This window comes from Aotus nancymaae, unplaced genomic scaffold (assembly GCF_030222135.1).
Source record: "Aotus nancymaae isolate 86718 unplaced genomic scaffold, 86718_ANA_hifiasm-v0.15.2.pri h1tg000064l_0, whole genome shotgun sequence".
Taxonomy (NCBI): domain Eukaryota; kingdom Metazoa; phylum Chordata; class Mammalia; order Primates; family Aotidae; genus Aotus; species Aotus nancymaae.
In genome coordinates, this window is record NW_026988478.1 from 193,197 (window position 1) to 220,294 (window position 27,098).

At 53.5% G+C, this 27,098-nt stretch overlaps 1 protein-coding gene and 1 long non-coding RNA gene across 2 annotated transcripts; one reads left to right on the forward strand and one right to left on the reverse strand.

Moving 5' to 3' along the window:
- Nucleotides 1-4,233: 4,233 nt before the first annotated feature.
- Nucleotides 4,234-27,098, reverse strand: CTSH (cathepsin H). Its single transcript, XM_064366114.1, has 12 exons — nucleotides 27,005-27,098; nucleotides 21,679-21,710; nucleotides 19,552-19,657; nucleotides 18,227-18,297; nucleotides 17,199-17,303; nucleotides 14,381-14,467; nucleotides 13,147-13,202; nucleotides 10,883-10,964; nucleotides 9,602-9,670; nucleotides 7,217-7,323; nucleotides 5,460-5,585; nucleotides 4,234-4,675 (listed from the first exon to the last, which is right to left on the reverse strand). The coding sequence occupies exons 1-12, from the start codon at nucleotides 27,096-27,098 to the stop codon at nucleotides 4,600-4,602; spliced, it is 1,011 nt and encodes a 336-aa protein (XP_064222184.1). The 3' UTR covers nucleotides 4,234-4,599.
- Nucleotides 8,947-12,131, forward strand: LOC135270558 (uncharacterized). Its single transcript, XR_010338707.1, has 2 exons — nucleotides 8,947-9,701; nucleotides 11,819-12,131. It is a non-coding gene; the product is annotated as an uncharacterized LOC135270558 (long non-coding RNA).

The window sequence follows — 27,098 nt, forward strand, 5'->3', positions numbered from 1 at the left end:
TTCAGGTACAAGTTTCTGTGTGTACATGTTTTCAATTCTCTTAGAAGTGGAATTGCTGGGTCATATAGTAATTTTTTTTTTTTTTTTTTTTGAGATAGAGTCTCGCTCTGTCACCAGGCTGGAGTGCAGTGGCGCAATCTCTGCTCACTGCAGCCTCCACCTCCCGGGTTCAAGCAGTTCTCCTGCCTCAGCCTCCAGAGCAGCTGGGACTACAGGTGCACACCATCATGCCCGGCTTAGTTTTGTATTTTTAGTAGAGATGGTATATAATCCTTTTACTATGTTGCTGGGTTTGGTTTGCTAGTATTTGATTGAGGATTTTTGCATTTGTATTGATAAGAAATTGGTCTGTCATTTTCTTTTCTTGTGATGTCTTTGTTTTTAATCTTTGGACTTTTTAACTGTTTTTTTTTTCTTTTTTCTGTTGTGAGACAGTCTCGCTCTGTTGCCAGGCTGGCGTGCGGTGGTGTGATCTCAGCTCACTGCAACCTCCGCCTCCTGGGTTCAAGTGATTTTCCCGCCTCAGCCTCCTGAGTAGCGTGTGCCACCATGGCTAATTTTCGTATTTTTTAGTAGAAACGGGGTTTCACCATGTTGGCCAAGATGGTCTGAATCTCTAGACCTTGTGATCCACCTGCCTCGACCTCCCAAAGTGCTGGGATTACAGGCATGAGCCACCGCGCCTGGCCTGTTTTTTGTTTTTTTAAACTGCTATCTTTCCCCTAAGTGCGTGAGCACCTTAGTGCCAAGTTCCATAGGCCTGAGATCCCTAGCGGTCCGCATGGGGACTGTCATGGAGTAGGGCAGGGCTGATGACTGGGACCAATTAGGCGGCACCTGCTCTGTACCAGGCTCTGCAGCATCCCTAGGGTTCAAGTGCATTTGAAATTTATTCCTCCCAGTTGGATGTAGCCATGTCTGCCAATCTCTTTAAATCTGAACAGCACCAAGGCCCAGGGCCGTTCTGCCTGATTCACAACAGTCTTCTCAACACTGGATGCCGTAAGCATCCTCGTGTGCTCCCCGGTGCCTGGCGCAGGAGGGGACTATGCATAGTGGACACTCTGTAGGTGTTTGGTAAATGGATGAAAAGGAGGGAATTGGCCTTTGCAGCTCCTTTTATTTTTTTATTTTATTTTTTGCCACAGAATCTCGCTGTCACCCAAGCTGGAGTGCAATGGCGCCATCTCGGCTCACTGCAACCTCCCCCTCCCGGGTTCAAACAATTCTCCTGCCTCAGCCTCCTCAGTAGCTGGGATCACAGGCACCCACCACCACTCCCGGCTAATTTTTGTATTTTCAGTAGAGACAGGGTTTCACCATGCTGGCCAGGCTGGTCTTGAACTCCTGACCTCAGGTGATCCCCCTGTCTTGGCCTCACCAAGTACTGGGATTATAGGCTGTGAGCCACCGCACTGGGGCTGCAGGCCCTTTTATAATAAAAGACCCTCATCACTGTCTGGATTGGAGACATCCAGGGCCCTGTGGAGAGGAGAACTCTGCTTCAGTCTCAGCTCTGTGTTCCAGCCAGGTCCACAATCCCTGCGGGGCACCTACATCCCTCAGGGGAGCTTAATTTTGAAACAGTTATTTGATTTTTGTGGTAATTTGCATTTCTTTGGAACCTCACCCAGGATCCTCCCTTTAAATGAATATTTCACTGGAATGCGGTTAATAATGTTCTATATTGGATCATTAATTGTGACGTGCGTATCACACTACCACATTCATCGTAGAGAGATCCGGGTGGGGGTGTGCAAGAACGCTACTCTGCCTCCACAGTCGTTCTGTAAATCTAAACCTGTTAGGAAAGAAAACGTTCATTTTAAAAACAACATAGGCCAGGTATGGTGGCTCACGCCTGTAATCCCAGCACTTTGGGAGGCCGAGGCAGGTGGATCATCTGAGGTCGGGAGTTCGAGACCAGCCTGACCAACATGGAGAGACCCCCGTCTCTACTAAGAATACAAAAAATTAGCTGGGTGTGATGGTGTGAGCCTACAATCCTAGCTTCTTGGGAGGCTGAGGCAGGAGAATCGTGTAAACCCAGGACATGGAGGTTGCAGTGAGCTGAGATCGCACCACTGCACTCTAGCCCGGGTGACAGTACGAGACTTCATCTCAAAAAAAAAAAAGGACTATGGTGTGCCTCTCCCCTTATCTAAGTCTTCCTTTATAGCGTTATTAGTCTAGTCATTTTCTTCATATGAGACTTTTTTGGTGGTTATTCCTAGCTACTGGTTTTATTTCAATAGTAAAGAAAAACGGTATTTTTCTTCTGAGGTTTGATTTTTTCTGTCTGTACCTGGGAACCAGCCACTTTCAGAACTATTTCATTAGTTCCAAGTTTTTGTTGATTCTCCCGATTGTTTTAAGCCACATTATCGTGCTGTCTGCAAATATTAATTGGATTTATTTATCACAGTGGCCAGATCTTCCAGAGAGATCTAAGCAAGAATAGTACTCTTGGACTTATTGGCCACGTATCTGCCTTCAAAGGGAATCTTTTTATACCACTGACCATTGATTTGAGAATCTTTGTCAAATTCAGAAATTATGCTTTCAGGCTGGGCGCAGTGGCTCACGCCTGTAATCCAGCACTTTGGGAGGCTGAGGCGGGTGGATCACTTGAGGTCAGGAGTTCAAGACCAGCTTGACCAACATGATGAGACTCCATCTCTACTAAAAATATATAAATGAGCTGGGTGTGGTGGTGCATGCCTGTAATCCCAGCTACTTGGGAGGCTGAGGCAGGAGAATCGCTTGAACCAGAAAGGCAGAGGTTTTGGTGAGCTGAGATCGCGCCACTGGACTCCAGCCTGGGTGACAGAGCAAGACTCCATCTCAAAAAGAAAACAAAAAGAAAAGAAAAGAAATTATGCTTTCATTTTATGTTTTTTTTTTTTTAAATCCAAAATAGAGTTCCATCCAATGAAGTTTATTAAGATAATTTTTTTTTTTTTTTGAAACGGAGTCTCACTCTGTCACCCAGGCTGGAGTGCAATGGTACTGTATCGGCTCACTGCAACCTCTGTCTCCTGGGTTCAAGCGATTCTCCTGCCTCAGCCTCCTGAGTAGCTGGGACTACAGGCACGCACTGCCACTCTGGCTAATTTTTTTTTTTTTTTTTTTAACAATATTTTTAGTAGAGACGGGGTTTTACCATGTTGGCCAGGCTGGTCTTGAACTCCTGATCTCTGGTGATCCACCTGCCTTGGCCTACCAAAGTGCTGGGATTATAGGCGTGAGCCACCATGTCCAGCAAGATGACTGCTTTTGTCTTACACAGTTGTGGTCTTACGTTACTAGAATTTTCTAATAAATTAAACTATACTTGCATTATCTAAATAAGCTTGTCATGAACATACATATTTTTCAAATATAAGTCTTTAGCTCTTCAGGAGGCCCAAATAACATAACAGCTTTTATCATTAACAAAGTCTAGGCTGGGCGAGGTGGCTCACGCCTGTAATCCCAGCACTTTGGGAGGCTGAGGCAGGCGGATCATGAGGTCAGGAGTTTGAGACCAGCCTGGGCAACACAGTGAAACCTCGTCTCTACTAAAATACAAAAAATTAGGTGGGCATGATGCCAGACACCTGTAATCCCAGCTACTCAGGAGGCTGAGGCAGGAGAATCGCTTGAACCCAGGAGTCGGAGGTTGCAGTGAGCCAAGATCGCGTCACGGTACTGCACTCCAGCCTGGGTGACAAAGCAAGACTCTGTCTCCAAAAAAAAAAACCAAAACAAAAGGAAGTCTGTGAACCACAGGACAAAGAGCTGGTGGGCTCCTGCTTGTTCTACAGACAGCCCAGAGCCCAGAAGCTTCAGGAAGCAGCAGCAACTCACGGCTGCTCTCTAAACAGAGATCGAGATTTCTCAAGACGAGGCAAGGAAACGATGGCATGGAAATGATTGGAGCATCTGGGCACATTTGAAATAAGGGGCTGGTGAGGAAGGGCTGGGCCGCCCACGTGGGGGTGGGGGGCGGGTCTGAGACCGGGGAGGCCACACAGGGAAACGCAGGCTTCTGGGCTGCCCATGTGGCTTTGAATCCTGACTCTGCCGCAGCGTGGCCGGTTTTTCTCCTCCTGGAGACCCCGTCTGGTGGACAATACCGCCAGCACCCCCACCAGCCTCCCAGCCAGAGCCTGGGCACCCGTGATGCCTCCCTCCTGGGAGACTGAGCATCGAGGACGGACCCCGTCTGAGTCACAGTCCGTGACCAGCCTGCTCCGTCAGGGAGGTGATAATTCCGTGTTTATTGAACAATCGATACAGAAAAGAGAGTCCACGGAGCTCGCTGTGTGCAAAGTAGCCCTTCTGGAAAGAAAGAAAGAACACTCATGGCCCATGTGGTCTGAGTCTGTCAAGAATGACACTAAGGCACACGGCTGGTGACCTCTGGGTCACCGATGCGGGTGAGCTCACGGTGGAACTCCTTCTCTGTAGGTTTCCAGGCTGTGCACGGAGGTGAGGGCAGAAAGCTGGGCAGCCCGGTCCGTCTCCCCGCAGCTTCCTCCAGGGCGGGATCTCCACCCAGGCCCAGGCTGCCCGTTCCTCTCCTGCTCTGCCAGTCCGCCGCTCGGCTGCCACGGCTCACACCAGAGGGATGGGGTAGGAGGCGCAGGCGGCCAGGCCACACATGTTCTTCCCACGCTCGATGAGGAAATACCTGGGCGGAGAGAGGAGCTGAGGCCCGGCCGGTGGTCTCCTCACCACAGGCCTTTCTAGAACGTTCTGCTGCTCACCAACAGCTGACTCCAGGGATGAGACCCTCTGAATTTATTCATAGAGCAGCAGCATTCAGCTTATTTGACCAGCAGTAAATCGCTGACCTGACTTTGTGAATAATTCATTCTTCCCTCTCCTTGGCTGCTAAATGAATGATCCATTTCCCACTTTTCCCGAAAATTTACCGAGGGCCCCTTCTTAGCCTGGCTGAGCCTTCACACAGCTATTTGACCACCAGGACCCCGAGGGAACACGAAGGCTCTCCTTTTCAGACTAGGATACGGAGTCCGGGAGGACAGCACAAAGGCATGGCCGCATAGACAGACACCCAGGCGGCACGTGCCAGCCTCTTCTCCTCGGGGGAGGGGCTGCCCCTGGTCAGGAGTACATTGGTTGCCTTGATTTCTCAAAGACCGACCCTCCCAGACACTGACTTCGTGCTAACAGAGTTCCGAGTTCTCAGCTGTTTTCCCAGCAGTGATTACAGATCCTTCTGAGGCAGCCGGCCTCCTGCCCTCCCTGCAGCCATCCTGAAGACCTGGGGCCCTGTGAGGGCTGCGAGTGGGGGCTTGGAGATGCGGAGGCTGCGTTCTCACGCGCCCTTTCCCCACGGCCTGGGCTAGGCCCGGCTGAGCTGTGGAAGCCGTAACTCCGAGGTGGAAGAGACGGGCCTCCAGGCCTCAGCAGCATCCCCCTCGCTGCAGTGGGACCTGGGAGCTGCTTACCCGTTCATTCCCCACTGGGGACCCCAAGAGTTTTTCACGATCCAATAAGGGATCCCGTCTTCTTCACCATACCCAACAGCCAGTACCGCGTGGTTGACTTTATCCGGAGTTTTATGGCAGGAAGTACTGGAAAACAAAATTTAAAAAGAGGCGATCATAGGGGAGGGATCGAAGCAATGACGGTCCCATGCAGCGCCTCTTCAAGTGCTTCAGAGCCGTGTCCCCGCGGGGACCAGGGAGGCATGTAAGGTGCTGCTTTGATCACATTTATCACATTTAATCACCGACAGAGAACTCTTTTCTTTTCTTTTTTTGAGATGGAGTCTCACTCTATCGCCTAGGGTGGAGTGCAGCGGTGCGGCTGGGGTGGGGCTGCGGGGTGTAACGGCGGGGACAGGGTTTGATGGCAGATGAGCGTGGAGAAAGAGGGAGGACCAGATCAGGAGGGTCCCCGCCAGGCTCGGGCCCTGGGAAAGCGAGGACGCGTGGCGAGAGGAGGGTTTCAGAAGGCAGATGGCTCCCAGTGGAGGCTGGACCGGTGTGTGGGGGGTTGGGGGCCCGAGGACAACGGTGGCTGGGGCGGAGCCTCAGGGAGGGAGCTGAGAGCACAGACCTGAGTGGTGTCGACGGGCAGGCTGACGAACGGGGGAAATGAGGCCGCAAACCAGGCGGGCTAAGAGGTGCGGGTGAGCTTGGTTTTGCTGAAGAAGCCTGGATGACTCCTCCAGCACAGGGCCCTGCTGCGTGAGGCTGCTACTCTCTCCTCCCTATTTTACATCTTCAAATTTTTCAACATGGGTTTGCTTTTTCTTTTTTTTGAGACAGAGCTTCACTCTGTCCCCAAGGTTGGAGTGCAGGGGCTCGATCTTGGCTCACTGCTACCTCCCCCTCCCGAGTTCAAGCGATTCCTGTGTCTCAGCCTCCCGAGTAGCGGGGATTACAGGCATGCACCACCACGCCTGGATATATGGTTTTTGTAATTTTAGTAGAGACGGAGTTCAGTCATGTTGGCCAGGCTGGTCTCAAACTCCTGGCCTCAAGTGATCCGCCCGCCTCGGCCTCCCAAAGTGCTGGGATTATAGGCGTGAGCCACCACGCTTGGCCTGAACATGGTTTTTATTTTATTTTTATGTTTTTTTTTTTTGAGACAGACTTTTGCTCATTGCCCGGGCTGGAGTGCAGTGGCACAATCTCGGCTCACTGCAACCTTCGTGCCCCAGGTTCAAGCGAATCTCCTGCCTCAGCCTCCTGAGCAGCTGGGACTACAGGCATGTGCCAGCACGCCCGGCTAATTTTGTATTTTTAGTAGAGATGGGGTTTCTCTATGTTGGTCAGGCTGGTCTCGAACTCCTGACCTCAGGTGACCCACCCGCCTCAGCCTCCCAAAGTGCTGGGATTACAGGCGTGCGCCACCGTGCCCGGCCTGAATATGGGTTTTTAAACCTGGAGGCAGCTCTTCTGTTAAGGAGCACAGAGCTTCCCATTTTGGCCCTAGCTGTAACTAGCCAGGTGCCTGGGTCTGTTGTAACCCTTCTGGACTTTCCTGTCCTTTGCCGTGAGAAGAGGCCGTGGCTCCTGGCCCTTGGGGCTGTGTGAGGATTAACTGAGGGGTGTGTAATACGCCCAGCACCTGGCAGGTGTCACGAAGGGTCTGACACCCAGGAGTCTAGGCTGCGACAAGTCTCACAAGAGGGGTGTGAGGAGGCCCAGCCAGCGCCCCCCCACTGTCCCTCCTGGCTCCTGGGACCCCGGCTCACCTGGAGTAGATGCCCCTTTTATACATCATGAAGTCCTGAGTCACCTCGAAGGCAAAGCTCACGGGGTTGTAGAGGGCCACGGCCTCCACCATCGCGTCCTCGTCATACTGTGGAGACAAGACCCGCCTGTCACCCCTGCTCGTTTCACAGCACAGCCTTTTGCCTCCAGCGAGGGGCTAGAGGCCCAGAGCGGCCCAGAACGAGCTCCCCTGCGGCTTCCCTCCCTTCCCGTCTCCGGCTCAGTCTGTCTGGCCATCTCTCGTTCCTCTGCCCAACTCTGCTCCTAGGAAACCCTCTGGGACAGGGACCATGGTGTTCAGCGTGGACTCTGTCATTCAGTCATTCCCTGAGGCTCTCTCCTGGGCCAGGAGCTCTCAGGGGTGCAGAGATGGGCGTGATGTCCCTACTGCCAGCCCAGGACTCCCTGCACCCATAAACGCAGTCTACAAAGTCCTGCTGGTAGAACACAGAGGTTATAAACCACGGACGGGTAGGTCCCAGATGGCTGTGGGAACAAGAGAAGACCCAGCCGAGGGTTGTGTGCCTTCTGAGTAGGCCCTGTCCCCTCCAAGGGGGAAGGCAGGTGGGGGGAAGTCGGTAGCTTCCTGGAGGCTGCAGCTTTGAAATGAGCTCAGAGACCAGGTGATAGCAGCAGTTAGAACCCCATGCGGTACCTTAAAAAAACCCCAAGTCCAGGCTGCGCCCCAGACCAACTACAACAGTATCTGCAGGGCGGGTCCCAGGCATCGGCACTTTTTAGAGCTTCTGGAATGGGGCGGCTGGGTTAGGGTGCGCTAACGCAGAGACCTCTAGGAGTCGAAATGAGGGTGGAAGTCACCTGCGCTGAGGCCAGGGCCCTGCTGAAGGGAAGCAGGTGCAGGAGGGATGCCCAGCCTCCCTGGAGGGGTGGACAGAGACTCAGCTGTGAAAAGCAAGCAGCTGCCTGGCAGGGGAGTGCCTTCCTTCCCGGTCCGTGGGCCCGACAGGTCGGGGCATATCTGAGACACGGAGGGCACAAAGGCTGGCCCGGCACAGGGATGACGGCTGCTGCAGGCGGCACATTTCCACCACGTGGCCCTGTCCAAGATGGCTGAATGCCGGTTCTGGCCTTCAGGGCCCTGCAGCTGTCACCAATGAGGCCCTCTCTCCTGGGGACCATGCAGAGGGATACCTCTGAGCCCCCAGTTCCCCTCTCAGTGAGAGAGCATGGCCCAGAGCAGCCAGCCTGAGTGACAGCAGCTACATTCTGAAGACGGTGACATCCTGAGTGCAGGGTGTGGGCTGTATGTTGTCAAGGCGCTGAGCCCTGGCTCTGGAATGACATATTCTTAGTTCAAATCCGGCATCCATTTCCCAGCTCTGTGGCCTTGGGCATGTGACTGAACCACTCGGAGCCTCTGTCTCCTCACAAATGAGGTAATAAACATCCTCATCTAGGACCAGCACGGGTCTAGGGGATACTGGAGGCTGATGGTTGGTACAGTGCCTGGAAGTACTCCATCACGTTAAGCTGGTACTGCTGAGGGCCTGGCACATGCTTCCGCTAAATGGCAGCTGCTGTCATTACACAGATAGCGCATCTGTGAACTGCACATATATTCCTGGGCACACACGTAACCTGAGGGCTATGCCTCCGCTCCGCACACACACCCTCCCACACTTGCACACATGCGCACTGGAGTCCTGAGGGCGCTCGCTCTCGTTCCAGTTCTCTCTGGGAGAAGCAGGCTGAGACTACCACTTCCCTAGTCACGTGAGGTCCACGTGACTGCACTTGTTTTGGCTTTTGGGCTGGGGCGTCAGTTACCATTCTGTTTCCCTCTAGTCCTGGCGTGAGGCCAACGGCACCGAGCACACGTCACCCTCCCTAAGCTGTGCCGGGGTGCAGGAGTGCCACACCCCTTTGGCTGCTGTCAGCCACACACATTGGGTGGGGCCGTTACTGCAGCAGGACCTGGCTCATCCTGAGGGACACACGCACCCTTCTCAGTCTCACATGCGCTGTCAAGCACGTGCTCATGCCGTCTTCTGCAAGATGTCAACAACTGCCTGCATTTTACAGGCAAGAAAACAGAACCACAGGAAGGAAGGCGTATGCGGACCTGGAGTTCAGAACCAGAGTGCCTGCCACTCGGAGCCACGGTTCCCTCATCTATCAGATGAGGCAATCGTGATACTCATGGCCTAGGGCCAGTCTGCACTCTCCCTCCCATCGCCCGCCTTGCCACCGTCACGGCGACTGAGATCCAGTGATGATCTGAACTCGTCAACCACGGGACGTGCTGCCAGAGGGCTGCCCTGCTGGGCCCACTGGCCATCCTACAGTGTGAGAGTGGCCTCCTCGTCACAACACATTCCCCATCCCAGAGGCGGATCAGGACTCACGATTGTGATGTTGGCGACATCCTTGACAAAGCCGATGGCCTTTCCGGGCTGGAACTTGCAATCACTGTCCTGTTGAGGATGCAAAGCACGTGAAATAGAGGTGAGGGACCCGAAGTCTCAGCGTCCCCATGCAGTTCAATGACATTTACTAAGCAAAACAAGACGTGCAAGGGCCTGGGGGATGGGATCACTGCAGAGAGAATTAGAGCATCCTTGTCCTCAAGGAGCTCAGCGTCTTGTGGCAGGTGGTCCTGTGCTGGCTTTGGCAGAGGTGGGCACACAGGGTGTGTGGTGGGAGCCTGGGGAGGGGCCTGACCCGGCCTGAGAAGTGGAGGCTGAGTCAGAGCCTGTGTGGCAGGGGAGTGGGGACAGTCCCAGCCCAGGAAACAACGCTGGCAAGAGGCAGGTGCCGGGGTAAGGCCACAAGGAGGGAAGCACAGCCCTTCCAAGGCAGGAGAGGTGGCGGGACGAGGGGCGGGACTGGTGTTCAGGGACGAGCATGAGGCCTGTGGGTGAGGCAGGAGAGTGATGGAGATGGGACAGGGACACTGGTGCGGAGTCTGGGCTTTCTCCCAAAGGCTGCATGGAGCCTCTGCAGCATTCTGATCATGGCAGGAGCGGGGTCCAAGCTGGGTCCAAGAGGCCTAGGGGGGCCACTCTTCACGGTCTGGAAAAGCCCAGGTCTGAGCGGTCAGTGACATCGATGGGCTAAGGGTGCTGTGTGAGGTCTGTGGGCTCCGCAGCCTGGCAGCAGGGAGGGCCGGGAAGGGACAGGCCCCACAGGACGGTGGGCACCCAGGAGATTCCGAGGGAGGCCAGTGCGAGGGGAAATGGGGAGGAGCAACGGTGCCCGGCTGTGGCTAGGCTGGGCGGGGGTGATGGCGGGGAGGCCCAGCAGCCTTGGTAGGGTGAAGGCTGGGGTGGGCCCCAAGAGGGTCCTTAGCGCAAGAGGCCGACTGCACGGATGGAGGGGAGAGGCCAGAGGATGGCGCTCGTGGCAGGAGGGAGAGGAGCCGGGAAGGTGGGGCAGTGGGGGAGGGAGGGGTCCTCCTGAGAAGGCCGGCTCAGGAAGGAGAGAGACAGTGCCGCAGAGCGGGTATGGGGTGAGGTGATGAGAGGCCCCTGGGCTGGTGACAGCAGTGGGCTCAGGTAGGTGGAGGGCACAGACAACCGTGAGAATTCCGGCAGGAGGGAGGTGGGGGGAGAAGGGATGTCTTCCGAGGCTGGGAGGGAGTGAGCTAGGTGCGCCGGGAAGACAGAGCGGAGGCTGCCCGGAGTTACCTTGCCCTGGTAGGGGTAGGTGTCTTCACCCATGATGCCCTTGTTGTACAGGATGTACTCGAAAGCCTGGCTGGGGAGACCCCTGCAAGAAGGACACACAGCTGAGCCCACCTGGGTCGTCCTGATGGAGGCGGGGCCCGCGGGGGCTGGCACGGGCGAGGTGTCTGCCCTGGCAGGCTAGGGTCTTGGTTGGGCAGGTCCCAGTGGCAGAGGGGGTCTCTGAGAGGCCTTGGGATAAGACTCAGCAAACTCAGGGGAGGTCGCCAGAGTCCAAGGAGCAGCCCAAATGTGCCTGAGTGGGACAGAGACCCCTCAAGGCCAGCCGCCCTGTCAGGAGCGCACAGCCCCACACCATGGTCAACAGCATCAGCCGGGGCACTGGCATCGCCATGGCCATGCCCCCGAGCAGGTGCTTCACAGACATGACTCCCTGACCCCGTATGTTGACCCCCTGTGGCGGATGCTGTCATTTGCCGAGGCAAAGAGGCTGAATAACCCGCCCAGGGCCACAGAGCTGAAGCTGGGAAGTGGTTACAAAGGTGGGTCTTTGTCTATATCACATGGCCTCCCCAAATAAATAAAAACTCCGGGGCCGGGCGCGGTGGGTCACGCCTGTAATCCCAGCACTTTGGGAGGCCGAGGCGGGTGGATCACAAAGTCAAGAGATCGAGACCATCCTGGTCAACATGGTGAAACCCCGTCTCTACTAAAAATACAAAAAATTAGCTGGGCACGGTGGCGCGTGCCTGTAGTCCCAGCTACTCAGGAGGCTGAGGCAGGAGAATTGCCTGAACCCGGGAGGCGGAGGCTGCGGTGAGCCGAGATCGCGCCATTGCACTCCAGCCTGGGTAACAAGAGCGAGACTCCGTCTCAAAAAAAAAAAAAAAAAATCCACAGCTGCCCAGCAATCCCTGTCTCTGCTGTTTCTCTCTACAGCATTCAGCACCATCTGACCTGGCCTAGCCTTGACCGTGGCCTGTCGGAGCCTGGCAGAACGTGCGCTCCTTGAGTTCTGCTGAGCGCTGTATCCCCAGCGCCTACACACAGCGGGTGCTCCATGACATTTGTTGCATGAATGAGAAAAGGAAGAAGTACTGTCCCGAACCAAAGCAAACAGACTCCTTTGAAGAACAGGCTGGGCGCGGTGGCTCACGCCTGTAATCCAAGCACACTGGAAGGCCGAGGCGGGTGGATCACCTGTCAGGAGCTTGAGATCGGCCTGGCCAACAAGGTGAAACCCCGTCTCTACGGAAAATACAATGAGCTGGGTGTGGGCGCAGGCCTGTAGTCTCAGCTACCCAGGAGGCTGAGGCAGGAGAATCGCTTGAGCACAGGAGGCGGAGGTTGCAGTGAGCCGAGATCGCGTCACTGCACTCCAGCCTGGGTGACGGAGCGAGACTCCATCTCAAAAAAAAAGAAAAAAGAAAAACAGTGGGACCTCAGAGGGCCAAAATGTCGGATTCTTGTTATGGGTGGGGTTTCTAAGCTGTGGAGAGGAAAGGGACACTGAGCAGGCTGTGACTTCACCCCGGGCCCCCAGGACTCACTTCGCCGCAGCACGGCTCCCTGCAGGAGGAGGAAGAGCCGGCTCAGAGGGGCTGGCCTGGGAGAGGGATGGTCCCCAGGGAGGTGGAGGGGAGCCAGGCAGGGCACCCCAGGGCCTGGCTTTATGCACTCCACGTGCCAGGTGAACTAACACCACAGAACTGTCCCAGAGCTCTGCATGAAGGGAGCGCTGGGGTCACTGCAGAAACGCTGGCAAACTCCTGGCAGCCTGCTTAGAGTGGGCTGGGAAAGCAGGCCCAGGCGAGGACCAGCCCTGATCCACGGTCGCCTCCCCGTCACAGGGCGCGACGAGCTGGGGAGGCTTGAACTTCAGTGAGTTCATCGAAAGGCCAACCCTGCCTCCGCGCGTGGACCTTGGGTTTGGAGGATGAGGCGTTCCCTCTGCTCCCTCTGTTAATTCCGTTGGCCACTCTTTCAGAGGGCTTGGTGGCGGGTGAGGCTGACCTCGCCGTGGAGTGAGAGCCAGGTGAGACAGTGGAGAGCGGACAGAGGCCTGGGCTCGGGATCCAGCCCTGCCCTGTCCTGGCTGAGACCTGGCCGTGTGAGGCGACAGCGCCTGTACAACAGAGGCCGTGGTGCTACCGCCCGGGGCAGTGGTGGGGATGTATCTGTGGCAGAGCCGGCACACACTGGGTCCTGTCGAGGTGATCAGTGGGAAATGCGGAGAGGTTTTGGGCCCCTCTTGGTCAGGGACGTACCCCTGGCAGCCGTGATTGTTGAAGTCCTGGGCGCAGTCCACCAGCTGCTGTTCGGCCTGGAAGAAGGACACACCGGTGAGCTGCGGGCTGAGAAGGCATCAAGGCTTTGGCACGAGGCGCCGAGCCTCCCCGGCTGAGCCACATCTGTGGCCCCATCAGTGCTCTGTCAAGGTGACCAGATTATAAACTCCCCAAGGGCAGGGACAGTTGCTGTATGTCCTGCAGTGCCAGCCCAGCAGCCGGCACGTGTCGGGAGGGGTTCAGGAAGCAGGGGCAGCCAGGGAAGGTGAGAGGGGGCAAGGGCTGCTGGGTCCGAGCCCCTGGCCTATAGGTGTGCCCACACGAGCAGAGCGTGGGGTCACATGGTGGTGTATAGGATGGGGGAGACAGGCCCAGCCAGAGACCCTGCCCCCACCTGTCCTCAACCCAGGGCCCTCATGGCCTCACCAGGCCTGCTGTGCACTCTCCCTCCTTCCTACACGGAGGCGGGGACTAGGCCAGTTCTTTCAGATGCCTCAGCCCTCTCTTGCGGGCAAGGGGATGGATGCCTAGGTCCCGGCTTTTCCCTCATGAAGACAACTGGGGCTGCTGGGAATGGCGAAGCTCCTAGGCAGACACCCACCAGGCAGGGTCCGCCTTTCTGAATCCCCCCTCAGGGAAGGCTCCAGGCTGTCAAGCTAAGGACCACCCAGATCCACCTGGGAATGAGCCCTTGAGCCGGTGCCTTAATAAACTCAGATCCTAGCTGGGCGCGGTGGCTCATGCCTGTAATCCCAGCACTTTGGGAGGCCGGGGCGGGTGGATCACGAGGTCAAGAGATCGAGACCATCCTGGTCAACATGGTGAAACCCCGTCTCTACTAAAAATACAAAAAATTAGCTGGGCACGGTGGCGCATGTCTGTAACCCCAGCTACTCGGGAGGCTGAGGCAGGAGAATTGCCTGAACCCAGGAGGCAGAGGTTGCGGTGAGCCGAGATCGCGCCATTGCACTCCAGCCTGGGTAACAAGAGCGAAACTCCGTCTCAAAAAAAGAAAATAAATAAAAATAAACTCAGATCCTTCCTGGGGAAGCATCAGTTGAAATTCTTATGCCAGATGTCCACAAGGCTGGTGCATCTGGGTCCGCCTGAAACAGCCCGTAGCCAATGCCCCAGGGAGAGCAACAGCTCAGGCCTGCTCTGCAGCAGGCTGGGGTGTCCTCTGCAGGGGGCGGCCTGCGTGCCGATTTCTTACCAAGGACAGCATCTTCCCAGTTGCAATGGCGATCGCAGACTCCAGGGCCCCCGTGGTGGAGAAAGTCCAGCAACTGCCGCAGGCACCCTGGAAAGGCCAGGGGAGGGCAGAAGACGTGAGTGACAGGGACACCGTGAGACAGCCCTGCCAGAGCCCCAGAGTCCCCACGTGCCTTGACAGTTTACAAAGCCCTATTCCAAATCTGTGCGTTCTGAGCCTCACAAGTCCCGAGAGACTTGCAGAGGAGCAGAAGCAGCAGGTGGCGTCTGACCGGCGCCTGTGGACGCCTAATCCCTGCCCCTCGGTGGCCAGTCCCCACTGTCCTGCGAGGACCTGATCGCCCACCCCATTCTGCAGTCTTCTGGCCCTCCTGCTGCCCGATCTTCAGCTGGCTCCTCTTCTCCCCACTGTTCCCCGCAGAAGGATGCCCCCAAGTTCCGTCTGTAGAACCTTCTCTCGCCTTTCCACCTCGAGTCTCATTCTGTCCACAGTCCTGTTAAAATAACAGCTCCCGCAGCGCTAGCCTCAGTGCTGACCTCCACTCAGCCTCATTCAACTCACTGCCAGACGACGCCACTCAGACAGCCCTGACACCCTAGACTCTGGGGGACCCGCCCGTCCACCTTCTGATAGTTCATTGCTGCTGCCCAGCCCCCTTATTCACACCACCTCCAGAATCAGATGAGGGATAGGGGTTGGGGGCTATAGCCGGCCTGCCTGGGTCCCATCCCAGCTCTGCCATGCACCAGGTGGGTGACCTGGGCCGGTCACTTCCCCTCTTGAAGGCTTGACTTCATCGCTTGTGAAGTGGGAATGGCCAGGGCTGGTGATGGCGGGGCATTCGCAGCGTTAGGTCAGGGCCTGCTGGTCAGGCAGTCCCCCGGGGGCACAGTGCTGGCGGCTGCTGTTAGGGTTTCTCTCAGGCTCATCCGTCTCCTCGCCTGTCTGGATCGGTCTCCATCTTGTACTTGTGAAATGCGTCCAGGCCCCCGTCCTGCCTCCCGTATCATCAGCCCAGGTTCCTGCTGACCTCCCCCAGTCTCTTCCTTCACATCCCTCTCCAGCCGGTAAGAGGAGGGGGTCGGTCTGGTGAGACCACGCTCACTGCTGAAGGAGGAGGGTGGGCTGAGCCTCGGGCGCTGGACTCGGGGAAGGGGCCTGGTTTTGAGTCTCAGTTATCGCTTACTGACCGTGGATCTCAGCCTTCCCCTTCCTCTCAGGCTCCCCCTCCGTCAAGACAGAAACTCTCAAGGGGGGTGCTGAGCTGATGGACGCTGTGGCGGCTGCTGTCCGTCCCTGTCCCCACACAGTGGCCACAGTAAGAGATGGCACACTTCTGCGACAGGAAGCACCTCGTTCCACCCCGACCCAGTCGGCTTGGTCCTGCCTGATGGCCTGGGAGCAGTTAATAGGAGGCCCTGGAGAATTCTTTTTTTTTGAGACGGAGTTTCGCTCTTGTTACCCAGGCCGGAGTGCAATGGCGCGATCTCGGCTCACCGCAACCTCCGCCTCCTGGGTTCAGGCAATTCTCCTGCCTCAGCCTCCCGAGTAGCTGGGATTACAGGCACGCGCCACCATGCCCAGCTAATTTTTTGTATTTTTAGTAGAGACGGGGTTTCACCATGTTGACCAGGATGGTCTCGATCTCTTGACCTCGTGATCCACCCGCCTCGGCCTCCCAAAGTGCTGGGATTACAGGCGTGAGCCACCGCGCCCGGCCCGGCCCGGCCAGGCCCGGCCCTGGAGAATTCTTGCTGGACCTCCCCTTCCCACCTGTCCAAGTGTGAGCAGGCTGACGTTCCCACCCTTACTGTGTGTTGCTCTGAACTGTCCTGTGGTTCTCAGAGGATCTAAAAGCAGCCCTAGGGTCACAGGGGCAAAGGCAGGCTTCTACCCCGCCTCCTGCTGCAAGGGGAGTTTGCTTTGGGTCCTGGGTGCTAGTTAAACATCAAACACTTGGCAGGCTCCAGGAACGCTGCGAGCCTGGGAGGATTTCAAGCTGTGCTGTGCGGCTTTTTGGAAAGTGAAAAAACACTTCTCACGGAGAATTTCGATGGAAAGCCAGGAGTTTCCAGGAAGGAAACCTTCCCCTCCTATTTCCTGGACTCCAGAGGTCCGTGTTTTTCTAAAGAAGGCCGAGACACATTCACTGCTAGGGGAGGGAGGGGCCACAGCAGGCAGGGAGAACAGCGGGGCAGGGTCCAGACCCTCCAGGCCGGCCTGCGCTGAAACCCTCCAGCTCCCCCATGGAGGAAGGCGGGGCCTCTCACCTTGCCAAGCCCACTGTGCCCTGCAGGGGCCGCTGTGCCCCACAGCGCGGGACACGGATGCCAGCCTCTGCTCTGAGAAGCTCGTCGATGCAGGACACCTGGACTAACCAGAGGGCGGCGGCCACCCAGCGCAGGGGCCGGACCCTGGTGGCTCAGAGAGGTTGGAGGCAGGAAGAGGAGATGCGTGGGGTTCTCGGATGGGCAAGGGGAACATAACGTTTTGGATGGCTCTGTGGGAGAGACCTGGGATTTCCCCATACCCCCGTGGGGAAATCTGGGGTATGGGGAAGGAAACTCTCAAGGGGGGGTGCTGGAAGGATCGGCGTACACTTTAGCCCAATAAAGGGGAGCTTTTGTATCCTCCCGAGCGGCTCAGAGAAGTGGCGACCTCCCCAGCCTTTCAAAGGAAGAGGGCTGGAGGGATGCGGAGGGAAAACGGGCAGGGAGGTGCTTGCCGTGGTTCCGTGGACCTTTTGAGTGGCTCTTCCTGGTGTATTGTCTGGGAGTGTGGCTGTTTTGGGGGAGAGGATGGAGATTGCGAGGCATACCTGGTTTTTCACGGGTGAGACAAAGTTTCCCTTTTTCCGCCAGTCCGTGGAAGGTGGGTAGGGACCAGTACCTCGGAGGTAGTTACTTCTCGTGGCTGAGCAATTCTGGAACAACCAAACACGTTATTTTCAGGAAAAAACCAAAACCAAAACTAAAACCCCTTCTGACAGCAACAAGAAGAACTGTGTAAAGACGGAAACGCCTAGAGAGAATGAGGAAGGCCGCAGCTGTCAGAGCCTTCCCTCTCCCGTCTGCGGGTCCCAAATGCTAAATGGCATGTCCCCTTGAGGGTCCAGAGCATTAGGATAGGGCAGATGGACGTAGCAAATAAAAATACAGCTCACCTAGTTAAATGTGAATTTCAGGTAAACAACGAATACTCTCTTTGTAGTGTGAGTACATCCTGTGCAATACTGAGAACATACTTACGCTAAAGAATTACTTGTTTATCTGAAATTCATTTTTAACTGAGCATCTATATTTTAATCTGGTAGCCCCAAGTTAAGGGTCCACATTGCTAACGCCATGGGCCTGGACTGAGGGACTGCTGAGAGCTGACTCCTCTGTTTCCCCCAAAGAATCCGGGGACACCCTCAGCTGCCTTTGGGGGATGGGACCGAATCTGCCTAGAACAGAGCAGGTGCCACATTTATTCCAAAGGTTTCAGTAAAAAGATTCAGATTTGGGCCGGGCGCGGTGGCTCACGCCTATAATCCCAGCACTTTGGGAGGCTGAGGCGGGTGGATCACGAGGTCAAGAGATCGAGATCATCCTGGTTAACATGCTAAAACTCCATCTCTACTAAACATACAAAAAAAAATTAGCTGGGCGTGATGGCGCGTGCCTGTAATCCCAGGTACTCAGGAGGCTGAGGCAGGAGAATTGCCTGAACCCAGGAGGCGGAGCGTGCAGTGAGCACAGATCGCGCCATTGCACTCCAGCCTGGGTAACAAGAGCGAAACTCTGACTAAAAAAAAAAAAAAAAGATTCAGAGATTCAGATTTGGTTGCAATGAAATTATACCTACCTGAGGTTCTGACCAAAGGTATTTGCGTTTTATTTCAGCAAAGCTCATGTCTGAAAATTGGTTCACTGCCACTGAAAAAAGAGAAAATAAAAACAAAAACAGAGCCAGTTAGTGACTCACTAATGAAGAAATAAGAACCAATGATGAAACCTCCGTTTACCTGTGTCCTATTTAGAACCACTGCAACTCATCTCTAAATTTCTGTATTTAATATAATTCAGTACACTGAGGTCAGCCCTCACAGTGCTTCTAAAACACCCGGGGAGCTTCTCAATGGTATAAATGTCTGGGCCGCACTCCGGAGATGCTAATACAGTTGGTCTCGGGTGGGGCCTGGGCACTCACTTTTTCGATACTGCCCCGGTCAGTCTGCTGGATGGCCAGGTAAAGAACCATGTCACCAGTGCCGGGGCCTTCCTGCCTGCTGCCTAATCCTGGGACGGGGTGTGGAATCATGTTTGCCTTTTTTTCTTTTCTTTTTTTTTTTAAAGTCTGAGTCTTGCTCTGTCTCCAAGGCTGGAGGTGCGATCTCAGCTCACTGTAACCTCTGCCTCTCAGGTTCAAGCGATCCTCCTGTCTCATCCTCCTGAGAAGCTGGGATTACAGGTGACTGCAACCATGCCTGGCTAAGTTTTGTAGTTTTAGTAGAGATGGGGTTTCACCATGCTGGTCAGGCTTGTCTTGAACTCCTGACCTCATGGGATTCACCCACCTCGGCCTCCCAAAGTGCTGGGATTACAGGTGTGAGCCACCACACCCGGCCTCATTCCTGCTTTACTGCCCATGTTAGCATCCCTGAAGGTCACATGCTAGGACCGGGCAGAAATGAGGTTCAAGCCCATTTCCTTCCAGCTCATGCTTGATGCCTATATTCCCGATCTAGTCAATTACCAACACTTCTCAGAGTCCTCAGCAAATACGCTGGACGTGTATGTGGGTTTCTAGTGAAATTAATTCAGAGTGAAAGCAGATGTTCCCAGGGGCTGCTCGCTCATGGGCTCAGAGCACGTGTCTAAAGAGGCCCTATCCCCTGCAACAATGCAAAGACAGAGCTTGGCTTCCAGGCTGAACCCCCAGATGGCAGGAATCGGGCAGGGGCTTCTACAGAGCCTCTTGCAAACTTCACAACCGCCCACAGGAGTATCGGCATTGTCCCAAATTTACAATCCCACATTACACAGGGAGTGACGGCGGAGCCACAGTCAGAGGTCAGCCAAACACAGCTTCAGAGCCCAGGCTTCCGCTCCCTCCACCCACAAATCCCCAGTGGCCCTTTCATGGGCTGGGTCACGGACTTGCTTCCAGGAAGGAAGGCGTGCACGTACTTTTAAATGTGTGATTCCCGCTGTTGTGAGCGTTTATCTTCCTCCAGTTGCTGGCAAACGTCTGCAGCCTGTGGTACTCCTCCTCCCGGCTGTATGTCTTATGATGCTAAAACAAAACAGGCCGGCAGCAAGTCAGGGAAACAGGCTGCGGCTCCCTAGAGGGAGACTGTTTCGTTTTCATAAGAGGAAGGAGGGAAGTTTTCTTTCTGCTGTGATTCTCAGGCCAAATCTGTTAACGGGTGGGGCACTGCCCTTCCTCTCTGCTGAGAAATTTGGGAAGTTACAAAGTCATCCTGTCTCAGGGACCTGCGGCCAGAATGAAGATCATGCAGCTGCCTGAAAGTCAGCTCACGGTCCAAGAGGAACTGGTGCAGACCTGGCACGTGCAGGGCACTCCTGGACGCCACTGCTGATGCTGGGCCAAGTTTATGGCAAAAATCCCCATTTTCCAAAAGCACATGCATGGGTGTTCTCCAACTGACTTTGTGACCAGGACACAATGTGCTTCGGTTGTTTTTTTTTTTAACTGTGTATAATATTTTTATTCTCATATAACAGATATACTTTTTTGCTACATGCAATATTTCGATACATTCATATAATGTGTAATAAGCAAATCAAGGTAACTGGGATATCCACCACTTTAAACATTTCTTTATGCTGGGAGCATTCGAATGCTTCTCCACTAGCTATTTAGAAATACACAATAAATTATTGCTCACTACAGTCAAATCTACTGATTTGTTGGACATCAGGTCTCATTTCTTCTATCTAGTTATTTTTGGGCCGGGCGCGACGGCTCATATCTATAATCCCGGCAGTCTTTGGGAGACTGAGGCAGGTGCATCACCTGAGGTCAGGAGTTCAAGACCAGCCTGGCCAACATGGCAAAACCCATCTCTACTAAAAATACAAAAATTAGCTGGGCATGTGGTGGGTGCCCGTAATCCCCGCTACTTGGGAGGCTGAGGCACAGAATCGCTTGAGCCTGGGAGGCGGAGGTTACGGTGAGCCGAGATTGCTCCACTTTACTCCAGCCTGGGCAACAAGAGTGAAACTCCGTCTTAAAAAAATAAAGTTAAAAAAAGTTTTTGTTCTCATGAATCAATTTATCTTCATCCTCTTCCCTCCCTGGTCTAGCCTCTGCAGTCGCTATTCCACTCTTTCTTCACAAGATCCTCTGTTTTAGCTTCCACATGTGAATGAGAACATGCATATTTCACTTAACATAATGACCTTGCTGGGCGCGGTGCCTCACACCTGTAATCCCAGCACTGTGGGAGGCCGAGGCGGGTGGATCACGAGGTCAAGAGATCGAGACCATCCTGGTCAACATGGTGAAACCCCGTCTCTACTAAAAATACAAAAAATTAGCTGGGCATGGTGGCGTGTGCCTGTAATCCCAGCTACTCAGGAGGCTGAGGCAGGAGAATTGCCTGAACCCAGGAGGCGGAGGTTGCGGTGAGCCGAGATCGCGCCATTGCACTCCAGCCTGTGTAACAAGAGCAAAACTCCATCTCAAAAAAAAAAAAAAAAAAAAAAAAACATAATGACCTCCAGTTCCATTCACGTTGCTGCAAATAACAGAATTTCATTCTTTTTTACGGCTAATATTCCATTGTGTATATACACCATGTTTGCTTTACCTGTCGATAGGCACATAGGTTGATCCGGTATCTTGGCCATTCTGACTACGCCTTCAATAAACACGAGGGTGCAGATATCTCTCCATCACACTAATGTCCTTTCTTTTGGATATATACTCGGTAGCAGGCTTGCTGGGTCATATGGTAGTCTGTTTTTAGTTTTTGGTGGGACCTCCATACTGCTTTTTACAGTGGCTGTACTAATTTACATTCTCCACAATGTGCTTTGAATACAAAATATAGAAATGAATCCCAGAGCTTGAAAGGCTGCCAGCCAGCTTCACCACCTGGGACCGCTATCTGGAAGGAGTTTACTTCATTGTATCTTTCCCAGTGTTTGGCCAATTCAACGTCTGGAAAGACCCCACTAGGCAAAGCTGGAAATTCCCTCTTTCATTGTCTCAAACCTGGTACAGTGTGGTTTAATGACAGGAAACTCTGTGAAATGAAGATGTTCAGAAAGGAGAAGTTGAGCACTGACCTTAGCCATCCATGACTTGAACTGAAACTTCTCTGTAAAAAGAAAACAAAATTAGGTCTGGGCGTATCACAGTCATGTTGAGTCTATAGCAAAGTAGGCCACTTTAGAGCTGATCTGCATTTCAAAAACTGGGCTAAATTTTAAACACCAAAAATGGTGTTATATAATGCGGAACGCAAAAGGAAACCCCAGCTCTTCCTGGTTTATACCTCAAATTAATGTGAAAAACTATATACTATTAATCAATGGTGTTGAAAGTCAGGATGGTGGTTATGCCCACTGGGTGGGGCACAGAAGGAGATTCTGGGTGCTGTTCTTTGTCTGTTTCTTCATCTGGGTACTGGTTACCCGAGTGTGTTTAGATTGTGAAAATTCGTGGAAATGCATACTCAATAACCTGTGTCCCTTTCTGTATGATGCTGTATTTCAGTAAGAAGTTAATTTAAAAACCTACTTCTGGGCACAGAGGCTCATGCCTATAATCCCAGCACTTTGGGAGGCTGAGGTGGGTGGATCACGAGGTCAAGAGATCGAGACCATCCTGGCCAACATGGTGAAACCCCATTTCTACTAAAAATATAAAAAAAATTAGCCGGGTGTGGTGGCACGTGCCTGTGGTCCCAGCTACTCGGGAGTCTGAGGCAGAAGAATCGCTTGAACCCAGGAGGTGGAGGTTGCAGTGAGCCAAGATTGCGCCACTGTACTCCAGCCTGGTGACAGAGCAAGACTCCATCTCAAGGAAAAAAAAAAAAAAAAAAAACCCTATCTACTCCAAGGGCTAGCATTTTTTTTTCCTTAAAGGGGCAGGTAGTAAATATTTCAGGCTTTGCAGTCTATATAGTCTCTGCCACAACCACTCAACTCTGCCCCTGTGACTCAAAAGCAGCCACAGAGCGTGAACATTAACGGGCAGGACTGCGTTCCCGCGAGACTTCGCAAAAACAAAACCTCACATGTACCCCCCAAATATGTGCAGATATTATGTATCAAAAACATAACAGAACAAGCAGGACGAACGAAAAGCTTTAGAAAGCGGGCCAGCCGGCTGTTTTTGGATTCCTGCCATATTTCTCCATGTATGTTCTTATATAAACATTTCATCTTTTCCTTTTTTTAAATTTAAATTTTTTAAACATTTTTAAAATTTTTTAAGACGGGGTTTCACCATGTTGGTCAGGCTGGTCTTGAACTCCCGACCTCAGGTGACCCGCCCGCCTTGGCCTCCAAAGTGCTTGGATTACAGGCATGAGTCACCACGCCCGGCCTAAACATTTCATCTGAAATTTGAACACCTCTAAAGACATATTCCAACTTATAAATATTGAGATTTAAACGTAAGGCCTGGCACTGTGGCCCAAGCTTATAATCTCAGTACTTCGAGAGGCTGAGGCAGACGAATCCCTTGAGTCTAAGAGTTTGAGACCAGCTGGGGAAACAGAGTGAGATCTTGTCTCTACAAAAAAATAAAAAAATTAGGCGGTGGGATCGCTTGAGCCCAGGAGGTTGAGGTTGCAACGAGCTGTGATAGGGCCACTGCATGCCCATCTGCGAGACAGGAGACTTTGTCTCAAAAAAAAACAATCTCTAACAATAAGATTGTTATATCATTCTTTTAAAGCCAGCCAGTGGAACAGTGGAATCTAAACACCAAGATGATTCGCTATCCACCATCAATAACACGAACAAACTTTTCTGTAAAGAGTCAGATATTTAGGCCAGGTGCGGTGGCTCACACCTATAATCACAGCACTTTGGGAGGCCAAGCGGGGCGAATCACCTGAGGTCAGGAGTTCAAAACCAGCCTGGCCGACATGGCAAAACACTGTCTCTATTAAAAATACAAAAATTAGCTGAGCGTGGAGGCGGGCACTTGTAATAGCAGCTACTTGGGAGGCTGAGGCAGAAGAATCGCTTGAACCCAGGAGGCGGAGGTTGCAGTGAGCCAAGATTGCACCACTGCACTCCAGCCTGAGCAACACGAGCGAAACTCCAACTCAAAAACACAAAACAAAACAGAGTCAAATGTTTTACAGAGTTTGTTTTTCTCCTTGAATACCTATCTCCATCCCCACCTGGCAGAATATTATCCTAATTTTATCCTAAATTTTTTTTTTTTTTTTTTTTTTTTGAGACCAGAGTCTTGCTTTATTGCCAGGCTGGAGTGCAGTGGCACAATCTCGGCTCACCGCAACCTCCGCCTCCTCGGTTCAAGCGATTCTTCCGCCTCAGCCTCCTGAGTAGCTGGGACCACAGGCATGTGCCACCATGCCCAGCTAATTTTTGTATTTTTAGTAGAGACGGGGTTTCACCATTTTGGCCAGGGTGGTCTAGATCTCTTGACCTCGTGATCCTCAGCCTCCCAAAATGCTGGGATTACAGGTGTGAGCCACCGCGCCCGGCCAATTTTATCCTAATTTTTATGCTTGATCACCTTCCCATTCTTTTCTGTAACAACAAAAAGTATAAATTTAAATGATTTTTACTATCTATGACCCATACATCTGTGACTATTATAAAAATTTATTCTGGATTGAGTTATCATAATTATTATTAGTGTCCCAACTGATTAAAACATTTTAAATGTATTATACATTATGAAAAACAATCGTTAAACATCAAAAGTAAAATTGTATCGGAAATGTATCTCTTACTGAGATAAACAGGACTCTACCCATCCCCCGCAATGGATTTATATTTTCAGGAGTGAATATTGTTTGAGAAAAGGGTCAGCATTAATTCTGGTCTTATTTTTGTTTCTTATGGGTCAAAGGGCTGGGAAACCCTACTCAAATCAGCAGCTGGAAATGGAGGCAGTTTTCAAGAGCAATGCTGTTTAATTCTTTTCACTCCTTTCTGTGCATCCAATCCCACGGTGCTCTATCACTCAACATGCTTGCTTGCTTTCTTCCTTTTTTTTTTTTTTTTTTTTTAATAGACAGAGTCTTGCTCTGTTGCCAGGCACCAGACTGGAGTGCAGTGGCGCGATCTCGGCTCACTGCAACCTCCGCCTCCCAGGTTCAAGCAATTCTCCTGCCTCAGCCTCCCAAGTAGCTGGGACTGCAGGCGCGCGCCATCACGCCAATTTTTTTTTTTTTTTTTTTTTTTTTTTTTTTTGTATTTTTTAGTAGAGACGGGGTTTCACCATGTTGGCCAGGATGGTCTCGATCTCCTGACCTCGTGATCCACCCGCCTCAGCCTCCCAAAGTGCTGGAATTACAGGTGTGAGCCACCACGCCCGGCCCTTTCTTTTTATTATTATTTTTTGAGATGGAGTCTGGCTTTGTTGCCCAGGCTAGAGGGCAGTGGCGCAATATTAGCTCACTGCAACCTCCACCTCCCAGGTTCAAGCAATTCTCCTGACTCAGCCTCCCGAGTAGCTGGGATTACAGGTGCTTGCCACTACATCCCGCTAATTTTTGTATTTTTAGAAGAGACGGGGTTTCACCATGTTGCTCAGGCTGGTCTCGAACTCCTGACCTCAGGTGAGCCCTTGCCTCAGCCTCCTAAAGTGCTGGGATTATAGGCGTGAGCCACCGCGCCCGGCTGTTCCTATTGTTTTTATACCCATGGGTTAGGTTCAGATTGAATGACAGGAAAGAGGTCCCCCCTTGCCTTCAGGGGCTATCTCCCAGTTTTAGCAAAGAGGACATTTGGAAATAAAAGGTGTGTAAACGGATTCCCAGAACACTCTCTGTGCCGGCATCACTTGGCATATCTTCGTGTTCCGCCAAGGACCCACACCTCCAGTGTGAAGATCACTACCACACTGCATTTGTGTCTCCTTTTCCGGGTCTCGAACCTGTTCCAGAGACCAATCTATGGCCAATTTCCCAGGGGAAAAAAATGCACATTTCCCCAACATGGGTCCCTTTAGGGTTTCAGGGGATTCCAAACCTTGATTGATTAAGGGCCCTACTGCGGCTGAAGGCTTTAGAGGAGGACAGACTTCAACTCAGGACAAGGGTTGGAGGCAGGGTTTGAGTTTAGGACAACTGACGACCAGTTTGCCTCTAGGAAGATTATTCTGGGGCCGGAATAATCTGCTGGTGAACGGTGCCCCACCCTCAGATAGATCTATTTCAGTCTCGTTAGGACTTTCAAAAGTGCCATGAAGTGTGCCCTGCCTGGATTTAGAGCAGGTGACAGGAAACTACAATATTCCCTGTTTTTTTTTTTTTTTTTTTTTTTTTTTTTTTGATGGAGTCTTACTCTGTCACCCACACACCCAGGCTGGAGTGATCTCCACCTCCTGGTTTCAAGAGATTCTCCTGCCTCAGCCTCCCAAGTAGCTGGGACTAGAGGTGTGCGCCACCACGCCCGGGTAATTTTTGTATTTTAGTAGAAACGGGGTTTCACCATGTTGGCCAGGATGGTCTCGCTCTCCTGACCTCGTGATCCGCCCGCCTCGGTCTCCCAAAGTGCTGGGATTACAGGCGTGAGCCACTGTGCCTTACAGAAAAAGCTTGCCAATCCCTGCTCTGGAATTCAGACAGCCTCTCCGTGCCAGCCTCCCCCACACAGCGCACTTGGGGGGCGGGCTTTTCCTTAGGCGGGAAGTGACCTGGAGCTGGGGGCCCACTGAGGTTTACAAGGCCGGGGGCTTTCTTTTATAAGCAGGTGGGAAGGAATGAGGCAAACCTCTGGCCGAGATTCAGCCTCAGTGATCTTTGTCCCATCCCCCGAGTCTCTCGCTGGAGGAAAGCCCTGTCCCGTTCCTCCAAAGCTCAGGGCACCCCCTCCCCAGGTTCTGGGATCCTCGAGTTTTTTCTTGGCTCCTTTTCTCTGTGGACGGGGCAGGTGGTCTTTCAGTTCAGAGCCTGTGTGCTGAGGCTGGGACCAGGGGCTGCGGGAAAGGAGCGGGGCAGTAGGGAAGAGCAGGCCCGGTGCCTTCAGCCGGGGGAGGTGCCTGAGCCCGGGGAGCAGGCAGGTGCAAGGGCAGCAGGAAGCTGCAGTCACGGCCAAGCTGGCCAGCAGGGGGAGTCCCGGGGTCCGCCGGACAGCCCGCCCTGCAGATGGGAGTCCCACGACGCCACGGGGATCCCCTGGGCGCCCGGTCCCGGGGGGAGCTGCTAGGGAAGGCGGGGAAGTCCCTGCTCCCCCCTGGGACGGGCCAGAGTTCTCTTTGCGACACTGCGTCCCCAGCAGGGGAGGGGAAGGAGCCGCGGGCTCCTTTGGTGTTCCAGGCCGGGGACCCCCAGCTGGACACTCGCCCCCCGGCTCCTCCGGGCCCGCCGGCCGCCCCGCTCCGAGACCCCCTCCCGCGCCGGCGCGCACAGCCCCGGCCTCCGCCCGGTTCCCCGGGGCCCAGGGCGCCCCCTCCGCGTACCTAAGGAGTTCACCGACAGCTCGGCGGCGGCGCCGCGGGCCGGGGCTCCCAGGAGACAGGCCCCGGCGCAGAGCAGCGGCAGCGCGGCCCACAT